At 39.4% G+C, this 15,945-nt stretch overlaps 1 protein-coding gene across 3 annotated transcripts in view; it reads right to left on the bottom strand.

The window, feature by feature from the left end:
- Positions 1 to 11,201, bottom strand: part of PHACTR3 (phosphatase and actin regulator 3) — a 313,435-nt gene extending 302,234 nt beyond the window's left edge. For all 3 annotated transcript variants that reach the window (XM_069072503.1, XM_069072505.1, XM_069072499.1), the window contains exon 1: positions 10,687 to 11,201. Coding sequence is in view for 1 of the 3 variants with exons in the window: in XM_069072499.1 (XP_068928600.1) it covers positions 10,687 to 10,783 (97 nt within the window). In the remaining 2 variants the exon portion in view is untranslated. The remainder of the gene's footprint in view (positions 1 to 10,686) is intronic.
- Between the last annotated feature and the right edge of the window lie 4,744 nt (positions 11,202 to 15,945).

Genomic DNA, 15,945 nt, shown 5'->3' with positions numbered 1-15,945 from the left:
AATATAAACTCATTTTATCATCCCAACAACACTGGGCGGCATGGGCTATTATTATCTCCATTTTACAGAGGAGGACACCAAAGGTGACAGAGGTTAAGTGACTTGCCTAGGGTCACACTACTAGTAAGTGGCTAGGTTTAGATTTAAATTCAGATCTTCCTGACTCCAGGTCCAGCACTCTATCATTCTAGCACCTAACTGCCTCTACTTACATAATGTTCAAGTAGTACAATATGTTAAGCCCCATGTGTCCAACAGTCAATGAGCCAAATATGTCTAAAAATAAATTTGTAAAAAAAATTTCCCTTAATTTATCCAGCACACATGAATTAGTATGTTAGTGGCCATAACTACCCTGCCAACAGCTACTAATGTATAGCTGACTGCCACCAGGTGTCATACTAGTAAGCTTAGATAAATTAGTCATTTTAATTGAAATTATATTATATTCTATAATTAAATTCAAACATTCTGCACACTCACAAAATTTTGATCACATAATCTATGACTGAAAACAAACAAATAAGCTGCCCCTTTACCAGCTAATTACAGCTGCTTATTATCAAAAACTACTTTCTTTTTTCATGGAGTGAGGGGAGAATCACTTCTAATTTTATTGATGTGTTTTGTTTTTATATTACATACATTCACAAATTATTCCTATGTTGTGAGAGATCTCTTCTAACAAAGTAAAACAGTTAAGCAAAAACTAGTAATACAGTGACCTTGTCTGAAAGTGCAGGCAACTTTCACATTTGTATCCCTTCCCCATCTCTCTATTTTTTTAAGGGAACAGTTATCCATTTTCTCTCCTTCTCAGCCCTCACCTTACTGAAAAAGAAAAGAAAAAAAGCACATTTCTTGTATCAAATATGCATAGTCAAGCTAAACAAATTCCTCTGATGGCTGTATACAAAAATATGTGTCTCATTTTACACTGTAAATGTATCATCTTTCTAATGAATTGAATGTTTCACATTCCTCTGGAATAGTGAATCACCATTGTATTGATCATAGCTTTCAAAGTTGCTTTGTTTTTACAATTTTGTCCATGTATAAAATGTTTTCCTGGTTCTTCTCACTTCATTTGGTATTAGTCTATATACTGCTATTGAATTTTCCCAGCAGTTTTTGTCAAGTAGGAGAGTCCATATACCAGTATCTGGGGTCTTGTGTTTATTGAATACTAGGATATATTTTGCAGATAATCTGTTCCACCAATTTATCTCTCTACTTCTTAACTAATACTAAACCATGCAAACTGCAAAGCATGTACAAACATATATATTAGAAGAGGGAATTTCTAGAGGAAGAGCTCCCTCCACTTCTCTACCTATAAAATTTGAGGTCTAGAACAACAATCAAATCCTTAAAGGAGAGATTATTTTAATCACTTTCAACACAAGAGAAATATATCCAGGGAGTATTTCTGTAATGCTTTTTTTTTTTTGGAGGGCAGGGCAATTGGGGTTAAGTGACTTGCCTGAGATCACACAGCTAGTAAGTGTTATGTGTCTGAGGACAAATTTGAACTCAGGTCCTCCTGACTCCAGGGCCGGTGCTCTGTTCACTTCACCACCTAGCCACCCCTAGGGAGTATTTCTGGGTGAAAAGCTAATTAAACTTTTTGAATAAGGTCATTAAAAGTAGAAGTCATGATGATGACAAAGATGCCTAATCAAAATAAAGAACAACAATGGAGGCAGTGTCAAAGACATTGGAAAGCCCAAGTAACAAAGTCTACAAATTATCCATCTTACATTGTGCTTAATAGGAATCTTAACCAAAATAGAATGGGGGGGGGGGCGGGGTGGAGTATTTACTGCAGTTGGAAATCAGAACAAAAGATCATTCAAACAAAATAACTATCCTCTAAAACTAAGGAATACAAAGACTATATACTTGCTCTCTGCAATAGCAAAGTCATTATTACTGGGTTTAGAAGGTATCTAGGATCTTAAAGAAAACATCTTTGCTGATTGTGACTCTTTTAGGGAGAAAGTCCAAAACTTCATGTTAGACAAAATATATCTTCCTGGAAGAAAAAAATATATTGACCACAGCAAAGGATCAGTATTAGATCACAGAAAACAGTTAATAACAATTCATATTTCTATAGTGCTTTATAGTTTCCAAAACATTCCTTACAACAACTTTAAAATGTACTTCATTTTACAGATGGGGAAATTGAGACTCAGGGAGTGATCTAATTTTCCCAGGATCAAACTATTCATTAGTGTTAGGAAAAAAAATCACTTCAACCCTACTCTGCCTGCTTAGACCCTCTAGAGCTAAGAACTCTTACCCCTTAGTTTTATTCATAAAAAAGTAAAATACCAAAGTTCCAACTTTCAATGCCATTAATAACAGATTTAAAGTCAACATACTTCCTTGAGCAACACTGTCTGATCTAAGTATTTCAAAAAATCTTCATAGCATTCAGTTCAATTCAATAAACATTTATTAAACATAGAGTACTGTGTTGGGTACTGAGGGAATACAAAGATGAATAATGCATTGTTTGTACCCTTGAGTAACTTCTGTCCAGTAAGGGATATACCCTAGCTAAAAGGTTACCCTAAGATTCAAAGATACTCCAGGTGTTAATAGACTGTCTAATGTCAAAGGATCACAGATCTAGAGCTGGAAGGGACCTCAGAAGCCATTAATCTAACTCCCACACCTTATATATGAGGAAACTGAGGCCCAAAGAGGTCAAATGACTTTCCCAAGATCACACAGTTGTCAAAGCAAATGTTGAGATATAAACCCAGATCCTCTCTGACTGCCAGCCAGAGCTCTTGCTCTGTCTCTCAACCATTCCAACACTTCATTCATCAGCAAACGTTTAAGTTGGACCTACTGTGTGCAGAGTTCTCTTGGAGGTTACACTCTAGTGATAAGACACAAACTGACAATTATAATATAATACATAACATGTATATTATATAATATTATAATATAAAATATTACAAAAAAGCATTAGCTATAAAACTAGATATCTTTACTGACTCCAAGGAGGTGGCATTTGAATTGGATTTTAAAGAATGAATAGAAATTTCACAGGTAAAAATAGGACAGATCACAGGAAAAAGCAGAAGAAAAGACATGGATGTGGGAGATTGGAGAGATTGGAGAGGAGGCAGAAAAACCTGGTAGGAGGCCATAGACCCAGATTGTGGGAATGTGGATGTAGCAGTGGAAATAAACAGGAGGGGAGGGATTCGGAAGAGGCAGATTGATGGTATTTGACTGAATGGATGTGGAAAATGAGGGAGGGAAGAGACAATATCACTCGTAAGACTTTGAACATGGGAAATAGAATAAATTGTAGGGCCATCAATAGAAACAGTGAAATCAACAAAAGGGGCAGAGGAAGAGAATACACTCAGCGGTAGACATGCTCAGTAGAGTGCCAGATAATTGGTCATTCTGTGGAAAGTTCCTGAAGATGCCTTGAGATGTGAACCTGAGGATCAGAAACAGATCAAGGCCAGAGATATAGATCAGGGAGATACGTAAAGGCAGATGGATAATAAAAGAATATCATCATGAAAGAATGTGATTGATAAGAGAGAGGGTGTAGGGAAAGTGGAGAGCCAAAGACAGACCCTTTGAGAATGGCCATATGGTTATAATCACAGATCATCACAATAACACAGTTCAGAGATCTATGGGGTATTTCATGTTAACAGAGTCTCCAAAGAGTTGAACATTATATGGTCAGCCAACCAGTGATGCTTTTAATTAAATATTGTCATGATAACTGACAGGTTAATGATCGCTAGCTCAATAAATAAGGGACAATGGACACTGAAAGAATATCTTAATCCTCTCTATTCATTACAAATTCAACATAAGAAAATGGTCCCAGGAAGCTTTCTAAGGAACCCAAATACATACTGCCACTCTAGAAACAAAGGAATAATAGCTCTAGAAAACAATGGGATCCTTACAATGCTATTCAGTATCTCTTTCACTACCTCCTCACAAAAAAACTGGGGGAATGGAAAACATTCAGAGGTGTGTTGGTAAATGTTTAACAAGCAGCTTCTGAGAGGGGGTATATTCATGACATTTTATGTTTAACCTGTAATATTAACATTTCATATTAGTTTCTTAATGCTAGACAATTAAGAAAACAATCAACCAAGGCCTGATTTATAATGTTTGCTGATTTCCAAAGTATAAATGATCACACTGAAAATTTAAGTTTCAGAGCCTGAGCTGGGTTAGTACCATAAATGCCTAAAGGTGGTTATGGTTTAGGCCCAGATAGAGGGGAGACTGGGGAATGAAGAAATTGTTGGAGTGTACTTCCCCCAGTTTTATAGTAAAAGTTTCCAGTGAAATTTGGTAGAAATCCCAAATGCAACAGGTTGACTATTAATTAAGGCTCAAATAGAGGAGGGACTAGGGAAAGCACAATCCCCCAGGCTTGTTAAAAAGAAGCCATTAGTTTAACATATGTAGGTAGAGGACGCAGGAGAAAAAACACTCCCTTTGCTGGAGACCTGCCACTTGGAAGTGGCTATTATTAGGAACTAGCAGAATATAAACCTGCCCAATATTTATGGGAGCTAAGTAATTGTGGGAAAAGAGTTGTCTAGGGGACGATGGAAGGGTACCAGTTCAAGCCAGAATCAATCTGGTACAGCAGAAAGAGCATGTGCTCAAATCCTACTTATAATGCTTCCTACCTCACTGACCTAGAACAAGACACTAAACCTCTGGCCATATTTTAAAATGGCAGTAATAATCTTTGTGTTACCTACCACTCAGGGCTATAGTGGGGAAAATGAATAACTTTTAAAGAGTCGTGGAAATATAACTGTTGTCTCTATTACTGTCCCAAAATATCTTCCCTCACCATGCTGATAGGCTGCTACTAGAAAGTCACAGTATTGCTGTTTTGAGCGAAGGGCCATGTTTCTTGCTAAAAATTCAACATTACTTAGGAATGTTGCAATAGTTCAGCCTGGTGGTGAGAAGAACCTGTTCTAAGGCAGTGACAGGAGGGATAGAGAAGAAGCAATAAGATAGACTGAAGAGCTGTAGTGGGTAGATCTGACAAGCTGGAAAATGGTTGGTCATAAGTAAGAAAGGAGGAAGAAAGGGTTAAAGATAACCTAAGCTTTTGAATAAGAGATCAGAGGTGAATGGCAAAGGGTAGGCAGACTCTGAGGTCAGCAGAAAGAGCTGGAGCTCTCAGACTAACCTTACAGACGCAGAGCTCTCTCTGCCATGGAGCTCATACCTGAGAGCACTGGCTTCAGAACCAGACTTGGGGTCGATCAAATCCAAGTTCAGCTGCTCACTATTCAAGTGGAAAGTCATTTCCTCCCCTATAAAATGGGGGGGGGATTTTTATTAGTTCCAAGCCCTCTTCCAGCTTAAGTCCTACCAAAGAGGTCCTCTGAATCCACTCTGTGGGGGACAGGTGATTCAATGTCTTCAGAAGCTGTGCCTGTGAAGGCCAAGCTCTGGTAAGTCTCAGCAGACTTGAAAGAAAAACTGAGTACAGCCTTAGTGATGGTTGATGTGTGGGGCTGTCTAGACACAGCTACCTTTGCAGAGCCTCACTACCGGTTTATCCGCAGAGTGATCACTTTTCCAGTCACTTCAGTTCACTAAAATCATCTACAAAGGTGCACCAGGGCTGCAATCTAGATCAGTGGAGGGGCTAGAGATACCTAAGAAATCATGGATCCTAGAAGTATTGTGGTTACCTGGGATAGATGCCATGTAACACCATCAGGAACATATGATTAAGAGCTAGAAGAAATCTTAGAATCCAGCTAATCTTCTTTATTTTGAATATGAGAAACCTGGATCCTAATGAGATTAAGTAACTTGCTTGAGACTTTGTGTGTGTGTGTAAAGAAATAAAATTGTATTTGACAATTACATATCTTCTGTCTTCAAATTCAGTACTTTCTCCTCATCCTTCCTCCCATACCCTATTGCAGTTTAAAAGAATCCCAGAGTTTCAGTGCCTTATTGACCACCAAAACATTTGTCTAATATTAACTTGCATTTGTAAAGCAAAGAGTTTTCTTTAAAATTTTTTATCAGTAGAAAGTAGGATCCGATGGAATGTCACACATAGCTACATCAGCACTGTTAAAAATACTGCCTGGTTTGGGGATATCTGGTCCCTAGATAGTGACTGTTCTTTCCCTTTCTACCTATTTATGAGATGGTCAGAAAGACACTAAGCAACAGTCTGGGATTCAGCATTTTCAACAGCAGTACTATGCATTATGTACTATGCAGACTTACATTATTATTGGAGAGCTTTTATCTTTTGGGGAAATAATGTCAAGTTGGGGGGAGGGGAAGATTGCCTCTGGCATCTGCTACACATGATCTGCTTCACTGTCAATCGGAAATAGGCCCACAATATTAACAACTCATTAAAAATGGTTACCAACCTGACCCCCAATAGTTCAGCCAGTCAGTGACATTAGTAGAAAAGAGGAAAAGGGGAAGATCTCTTTCTCCTACATTTGTGTCCCCTATAGCTATTTCTGGGTCCTTACTAGTAAATAAAAATCTGTACATGTGACACAGGTTTGAAAGGAGAGAAGGGAGGAAGAAAAGTATGCAGCAGAGAGCACTTAGGAACATATCATTTCAGAGATGAAAGGATCTTAGAGGAACTGAGTCCAACTCCATCATTCTCCAGAGGCCTCTAATACATGAAGTGACTTAAGGAATGGTAATACTAAAGTGGAGGAAGTGACCAGAGAGCAGATTGACAGCTCTGTACCTTTAAAAGAATGACAGGAGAAAAGGGATTCACAGAGGGAAAATTCCCAAGACAGACTTCACCTGCTTTAAAATTCTGCCTGTGTCTTCCCATTAACAAGACACACATCTTTCCCAATTTTATCATTTACCAACCAGAATATTCTCAGTGTAAGGTAATTTGGTCTGGTGGAAAACACTGGACCTAGATTCAAGAAACCTAGCTTCTAGGTCTCTAAGATTTCACTAGCCACTAGTCCTTGGGCAAGTCATTTTATACCTCTCTGAATTTGTTTTGCCCATATTTCCCTATGTAGTTAGGTGAAACAGTGGATAGAGCATTAGACTTGGAGTCAAGAAGACTTCAGTTAAAATCCTGCTTCAGACATTTACTTAGCTGTGTGATTTTGGGCAAGTCACTTAATCTTTCTCAGCCTCAATTTCCTCATCTGTAAAATAAAGATACTAATAGCACTTACTTTCAAGGGTTATTATGTGGATCAAACAAGATATTCATATAAATATACATACACATATATGCACATACATATGTGTACATATATGCAAAGATATGTAAGGTATATGTATAAACACTTTTCAAGCTTTAAAATTCTATATAAATGTTGTTACGATTTTACAAGTAGGGATAACAACTAATATCCTGGTGGGCTCATGGAGTTGTTGAGAAGATCTGATGTAATGATGGATCTATGTGCCTCAGTAAACTATAGAGGATGTTGTTACTAAGGAAGGAAAACAGTGTTTGGAGATCATATGATAGTTTTCACAATTCAGACACTGTTCTCAGAAATCACAGATTCCCTTGAGTTCAGCTGGTTTTCATTAAGGTTTCAAGAGAATGAGACATTTTTAGACTTGAGTCAATCTGAGTTCTTATAACACAATCTGAAAAAGTTATCACTTAAAGATAACCAATGCTACCTACAAACAGAATGATGAACTGCACTAACTGGGCTTTAGATTTCAATTTTTTTTTTTCCTATCCCTACAACCACAGCTCTTAATCAACATTATCTGACAAGTGTCATAATATTATCAATCAGTTCTTCTCCCTCAAAAAATCAACTTGTAGAAAAATTATCCAGATTAGGGTTGGTTCTTCTGGTCTATACTTAAAAGTGTGAAAGAACAAATGGGGTCCCCAACACACATAAACCTAGAAAAGACTTGACTATTTTTAAGTATCTTCACTCACTTCAGCTTAGGTACTAGAATTTACCACCTACTTCCCTCTCCAAACCCCAAGCAACAAACCTTCATGGAACTACTGCATAAAGTGGAATTAGACAAAATAGACTGGATATGTATGAATTGATGCAAAGGGAAATAAGCAAAACTAGAAAAATATACATAACTACAACAATGTAAATAGAAAGGAAGGGAAGGAAACAAACTTGAGTGTTAGATAATAGATAATTATAATGACCAAGCTAGGTTCTGAAAAAGAATTGAGAAATGCATTTCCTTCACTTTGAAGGGGTTACAGAGAAACATTACATATACTGTCAGATTCTACAGATGTTTGACAAGTTGCTTTTCCTCTGGTACAAGGGTAAGAGATATACTGTAGTTGGAAATTAAACAAATTATATCAACAAAAAATGAAAAGTTAAAAAGAAGCAATCTGGACAAATTCTGTGCATGTTCATGTCTTCTGAGGAGGTACAAGCCACCCCTATACTCCAAGCCTGAAGAACTGCAAAGTTTGGGTTAGACACAGACCAGGTGGACAAAGGTTAAAAAAGTGTTCACCAAGTTATTGAGACCTCCTTCAACCTGTAGTTAAGTATTTAAGCTGTGAAACTCGTAGCACTTCACAGATTTATATGCATATTTCAGGGCAGTAATGCCAACTATGGAGCAGAGGAATCAAAAAGACCAATAGTACCAAAGCCTATACCCATCAATGACTCCCAGTGGGGGAGGAAGGCCTGGGGCACTGGGATCCCATCATCACTCCATGCCAAACAACACCTGAATCTTTCAAAGCCTGGGGGAAAGGACTGTACAACTTAAAAGAGCACAGTTATGATAAATGATATGTGGGTGTAAATGAGAATATAAATTACCTAATGTCCATATGCAGTATTGAGATAATGTTATAATACACTGAGCAAATAGCTACATCAGCAAATAACAAAAATGCCTGAGACTGAAACAAGTCAGGAGACTGACTGACCATTCCCCAACCCAAGCACAATATGCTCTATAGTTACTGCACGCAATGATATGCCACATTTTTATTTAACAGAACCTAAATGCTGCTGGCATCATATCTCCATTCCTACAGTCCCAAATTTTGTCTCCAAAACCACGTGATATGAATCTTGAGTCTCATTCCCCTTTGTGGGGACTATGAATCTATTATCCAGGAATTTATCTTACCCCTTCTTTAACCTATTAATCTTTTCAGACTATATTATCTCAGGTGATTATGTTTGCTACTCGTGTCATTTTCCTTAAAATTGTCTTGAATTACTTCTTTCTTGCCTCAAAGGGATACCCCCTGCCTACTCCTAGTTTTCAATGATTTGACATGCAAGCCTGGGATAACCACCCTCTACATGACTGTTCACAATATGTTTTACCTCTAAATGCAGTCCCCTGATTTGCTTTAGGGTTAAAACGTCCTAATATTTTAGAACTTATCTCTGTATCAAAACAATAGATTGCCATAGCTGGAAAGAGCATTTTAGATCATCTCACCCAAACCCCATTTAACAGCTGAAAAAACCGACACCCCATCAAGAAGAGTAACTGGCTTAAGATCACAAACTGATAAATAGGAAGGGACAGAGGATCAGAGAGCTGGAAAAAAAAAAAAAGAATTAGAGGTCATCTAGTCAAAGCCCCTCACACTGCAGATGAGGAAAGCAAGGCCCAAACTGTCGAAATGACTGGTCCAAGGTCAACATAAGTAGTAAGGAACAGAGATGAGATTGGGAAACCACTCTGAATCCATCACTCTTGCCACTGCAAAATGATGAGTGGCAAAGGCAAAAATGGAAGGCCAGTAGCCCTGCCACACCACGCCACAGCACAGCCTCTCCTGCCAGTTAACCCTGCTGTATTTTCTCTAACACCACTATTTCTTAAGGGTACATGCCCCAGAAGTTGTTCGGGGTTAGCAGATCATGCTTCTCTTTAGCCTTACAATGAGCTCAGGTCCTCTTCTTCCTTAGGATGGTGGGAAACCCTAGAAAACTTGTTTTTAGTGGAACAATGTCAGGAGCTGTTGGACAATACGCCATGGGAATGGGGCCCCCTCCGAAGTATCCTCTTTGGAAAGCATCCTCTTTGGTGGATCATCCTCTTGGGAAGAAGGCATTTTAACACCTGCCTATATAGCAAGGACACCCTGGGGTCGCAGGAGAGGGAGGCATAGACGTAAATTCTCTCCAACTGCAGGGAGGAGATTTCCTGCCCCAAGGTAAAGCACTAGTTCAGGGGCAGAAGGGTGTTACGAAGCGGGAAGGAGACTCTCAAAGGTCAAGACACAGGATGTGCCTTCAATTCCAAACACCAAACAAACTCAGTGGAGAAGGGGTCGTGCAGGGCCAGGAAAAAGCCTGGGGTCCCCCCCAATCTGTCCCTGCCTTTCTCCCCTTCCTAGCAGCTGGGATGGAGGGTAGTATTCCTGGATTAGGAGCTCTGCACCCTAAAAGCCTGACTCCAGTTCTTGTGCCCCATCCATAGCCTCGCACCCCTCCACCGGGGTGGTACTGCGCCGAACTGACCCTGGTGCAATAAAGGCTCTAAAGCTCAAATACAGAAGCAGATGACCCATTTTAACTGACCAAAGTGAGAAATGAAAAGGAGCAGCGCTGGCCAGGGTCTTGTCCTTTTCCCTCTCTCATCCCCAGCTAGCTCCCCTCAAGAATCATCTTGTGCTCCGGGACTCCCCTTCTTCCCTACCTTGGCGCCTGCCTCTTCGGTCTTTCTCTTGGAACACCAGTAGCAGAGAACGCAGGGGGCCGGTGCAGCGGGAGCCCTCCCCTCCTCGTCCTCCCATGGCAAAGGAGTGAGCCGTGCCGGGGAAGGGAAAAGCGCTTAGTTCTTCGGCCCGTCAGCCCCCAGAAGGAGCGCGGGAGGGCAGGGAGGAAGGAAGCGAGCAGAGAAGAAGGGGAGGGGGCCCTGCTGCCGCGCGCCAGTGGGCCCACGGTGCTCGGGCTGGGCCGGGGGCGCGGGCTTTCCCGGGGCAGCGACTGGTGGACGTTACACAGAGCCTGCGTTAAACCCGGGCACCGGGGTGCACTAGTGGTTTGCAACCGGGAGGGGAGGGGAGAGTAAGGGAAGGAGAGGGGCGGCGCCCGGTTCTGGGGCCCCTGCAGGAAAGTGAGTGAGTGAGTGAGTGAGTGAGTGAGTGAGTGAGTGAGTGAGTGAGTGAGTGTGTGTGTGTGTGTGTGTGTGTGTGTGTGTGTGTGTGTGTGTGTGTGTGAAAAACCGTGTCCATCCTGCGGTTCGAGCCCACCATTCAGGGACCGTTTACGGGTTCCTTTTTCAAGAGGGGACACAGTGGTGGCGATGCAATGACCTTGCCTTAAGGAAGACACTCAAGATAGTGACTGAGGTAGAGATGTGATGCGTTATATCCCTGAGTACGCAAGAGCGTACACCTTCCAGGACACCCCTCGACACCCAGGACACCTAGGCTAGGAAAATGGAGCCAAGCTGACTGTGACCTCCAGTGTCCCATCCTCCCCACCATGCCCCATATCTTCACAGAGGACTTTTCCCATTACTTCTTCATTAACATTTCTAGAGCAAATATACAACTATCCTTGCATCATTTTGATTTGTAGAGAGCTGAGATTTTCTTCAAAAGAAAAAAAAATGTGCTTCTTAAATGAGATATACTGCTGTATTAACTGTATTGTAGTGAGAATCACTCATTACCATAAGGTTGCCCACCGATTGATCAATCTTTTAGGCTACAGCAACTCATAAAATTTGTCTTGAACTCCAGGCAAGTAAGTGAAAGAATACTCACACTGATTAAATCTCAGATTTAATTTTTAAGTATTGGAGTATAATTAGAACACACAGGATTTATCTTATTCAGAAGAGTTAACTCACTTGTGGAAGTAAAGATGGGTTATGATGCAACCATTCCTTTTCAAATTCAGTGTTTTCTATATTTCTGATACCCCTAGGTTAAATTAAACTATGAAATTTGTCATTCTGTCTGCTGACTTCACTTTTTTTTCCCCTCAGCACCAGCAATGTCTTCTCACAAAATATGTTTCCCAGGAAGGTGAGAGGCCTCAAGGAAGGATAAAGCTGGTGCCACCATTCAGCTATATGCACTTTGTATAATATAATGAAATCAAGTTTGTGGATAATTAAAATCATAAAAGACAGTATTGTTGATTTCAGGTGATCCACATAATGGATGTGTTGCAACAATGGTGTATATGGATACTAATCAAGATTTAGAGTTGGGAGGGATTTTAGCTCACATCTAGTACAACACCCTAATTTTACCAAATAGGAAACATAGGCCCATGGAGGTAACAAAAGTAGGGAGCAGCAGATTCTTGATTTGAACTCAGGTCCTGGACTACAAAGTCAGTATTCTTTCCAAGGTGCCATACTGACTTGAGTTGTTGGAAAAAAAAAAGCATATAATTAAATTCACAAGAGGTTTTCACTATATAATGCTACAATATGTAATAAATAAGAATACATAAACGAAAAATTACAAGAAACAGAAGCTTGAATGAATCTGTAATTCTTAAGCTCTTGATTTGAGGAAATAACTCTTGACTGAGATTGGTCATTTTATTTTATTTATTTTTTTATATATTTATTGTTATACTATATATTATTATATATTTATTTATAATATATTTATTATTATACAGCAAAATCCTGAAAAAAATTGAAATGAGAACAAAATTATGGCTCTGTAACTGTGAGATACTGCCTGGAGTAGGGAATAGAGAACTGACTTCAGAGAAGGGAAATCCTGGGTTCAAATCCAGTCTCTAACAGGCACTTGCTATGTGTTTATGAGCAATCCATTTATCTCCCAGTGTCCTCAGACAACTCTTTACAACTGGATTACAGAATGCTTGCTGACTTATACTGGAAGAGGAAATTTCTTCACCAGGAGTTCCCTAAGGTGATGGTATACAATGCTCAAGAATGATCATACCTAAACAACCTTCCTTAAACACCACTTTCATCATGTCATTGCAATTTTCAAAAATCTATAATGGTTCCCTATGTCAATAATAATAATAGCATTCATATAGCACTTTAAGGTTTGCAAACATTTTACATACATTATTCCATTTGCTCCTCACCATAACACTGTGAGCTAATTTCTATAGGCATTATTAACCCCATCTTATAGATGAGGAGACTGAGGCTTCGATCACTCAAATGACTTGTCCATACAACCTCATACAAGAGTAAAACCTAGGTCTTTCTGATTTCAAGTTGAGTGGTCTATCAACTGGGCCACGAAATCACAATTTTGAACAGCTCTATGGGTGTTTCAAGCCTTCCACCTCTAGCCTCGAACTTATATCTCAATGCAATTCAACTTGAACTCTTTTATCTGTTAAATGAATCTCCTTACTTCCCCAAAAACAAGCCATGGAGATTCCTCTCTTCCCCTTTTTCTTCACATTGTTCCTCCTGGTTAGAATATCCTTTCCCTCTCCTTCATTAATTGAAATCTTACTAGTCCCTAAGAGCTCAGGTTAAACCCTGCGTGAAAGGGAATATGATACTAATATGGGATCTGTTAAAGAAGTAGTTGCTTTCCTCAAGGATGCTCTAAGGACTTTCACTGACCTCAGCACTTCTCTTCTATACCATAAGATTTAGCACTTAATTGTCAGTTTATACTACATTTATTGTTCACTGGCCATTTCATGTTGTTAAATGAGGTGCAACTATGACCACTTTTAAGAATTCCCTACAACTTCCTATGGGGGCCACTAATCTCATTAAGCCCCCTTAGAGCTAGTAAGAATTTTGGAAATCCTCTAATATAGCGCCTTCATTTTTATAGGACAATAACTGAGTACAAATGAGAAGGAAATTATTTTCCTTAAGTCAAAATAAATAGTCCAGCCATGAATGAAGCTGAAGTAGACTTCAGTGCCACTTGTTCCTAGAGAGTGTCAGTCAACAAGCATTTATTAATTGTCTACTAGGTGCTAGTCAGGCACTGTGTTCAGCCCTGGACAAACAACAGAAAAAAAAAAAAACAACTCCCTACCCTCAAAGAGTCAATAGTCTAGGGGAGACAATATGCAAATAATTATGTACAAGTAAGAGGTATACAGGGTAAGTTGGAAATGATCAACAGAGGAAAGGCACTAGTGTTAAGGGGATTAGGAAAATTTCACTATAGAAAGTCATATTTTAGCTGAGACTTGAAGAAAGCCAAGGTGTCAAGGAGACACAGATGGAGAGCATTCTAGGCATGGAAAATGCCATACCTAATTAGCCAGTTAAAATGCATGGCATAGGGGTCTAGTTTGGTCCTTAAAAATAACCCATTTAGGGACAGCTAGGTGGCACAGTGAATAGAGCACTAGCCCTGGAGTCAGGAGGACCTGAGTTCAAATTCAGCCTCAGACACTTAACACAAAAAAACTAGCCATGTAACCTTAGACAAGACACTTAACCCCAACTGCCCTCCAAAAAGCAAAAAATTAAAAATAAAATGCATGGCAGAGGGGGAGGTGGAATGTCTTGTGTGAGGAATAGAAGGGAGACCAGTGTCACTAGATAGCAGAGTACACAGTGAAGATTAGGGAAGGAGGAAGAAGATGTGAGAAGACTGAAAAGGTAGGAGGGGGCTTCCCCCAATGTCCTAGCCCGCCCTCATTCACAGGTTCCTAAAGGCAGAGTCATCTCTAATGGGAGGCCTTCCATAATGTCTGACTTCTGCTCAGATCCCACTAGGCTCCCCCTTTCCCAATGGTAGTAAGCCCACAGCCCTATAACTTCCTTACTGAAGGGTAGACAGGGCCACTCACAGGGCTTTATTGAGTAGGAAGTCACCAATTATAATCCTCTGCTAAATTGGAGAACCACCAGGCCTTACCTTACTACCTGCCCTGCCACTGTGGCCAAAGGTATGATTGATTATAAATGTTTAACAACCAGATTTCAAAAAGAAAAGTACATGCCACACAGTTTTAATTTGCATTGCTAACATTTTCTCCATCACTTTCTTAATCTAGATAATAAACAAAATAAGTACAGATTTGTAGTGTTTGATTTTTAAGGTGTCAATGTTCACACTAAAAATTTGACAATCAGCTCTCCATACCCAGTGCTAACTGGCTCCAGAGTACCCTTTCCTACTACCTTGATGATATTATCTCAAGAGCCCTCACTGTTCTAAGTTTTAATTCAAAGAACTTCACTTGAGGACCCAGAGGACCACATGCCACCTCAAGGCCACAGGTTCCCCACTCCTGTGCCTGACCTTGCCAATGGACCTGCCCTATATGCTAAGGACCACTGGTCCTTTCTAGCTAACCTGGAGCTTAACTCTCCTATATTCGTTGTCGCTCCCAATTAGAATGCCATCTTTTATAAATATTTTAGAACATATGGGTTCTTTTTCTTTTTCCCTGATCATCTTTGGAAATAGACAAAGTAGCGGTATTGCTGGGTCAAAGAGTATATAGGTAGTTTAATAACTCTTTGGGCATAATTCCAGATTGCTCTCCCAAATGGTTGGATCATTTTACAATTCCACCAACAATGTGTTAGTGTCCTAATTTTTCCATATCCTTTGCAACATTTGTCACTTTTCCCTTCTATCATTTTAGCCAAACTTGTAGGTATAAAATGATATTTCAAGGTTGTTTTAATCTGTATTTCTCTAACCAATAATGATTTAGAGCATTTTTACATGACTATAAATTTTTATGATTTTTCCACTGAAAAACTACCTGTTTATATCCTTTGACCATTTATCAATTGGGGAATGACTTGTATTCTTATAAATTTGACAAAGTTCTTTATATTTTTTATATATGAGACTTTTATCTGATAAACTGTTTATAAAATCTTTTCCCAATTTTCTTCTTTCCTTCTAATCTTCATATATTTGTTTTAGTTGTACAAACCCTTTTTAATTTAATGTAACCAAAATTATCCATTTATACCAAATTTTGCTATCTCATCTTTCTTAATAAA

Source organism: Petaurus breviceps, unplaced genomic scaffold (assembly GCF_028583685.1).
Source record: "Petaurus breviceps papuanus isolate PSGF00001 unplaced genomic scaffold, PetGlider_PUasm1.0 90847, whole genome shotgun sequence".
NCBI classification, from domain to species: domain Eukaryota; kingdom Metazoa; phylum Chordata; class Mammalia; order Diprotodontia; family Petauridae; genus Petaurus; species Petaurus breviceps.
The sequence above is the reverse complement of the archived record's forward strand: the minus strand, read 5'-3'. Positions and strand labels throughout refer to the sequence as shown.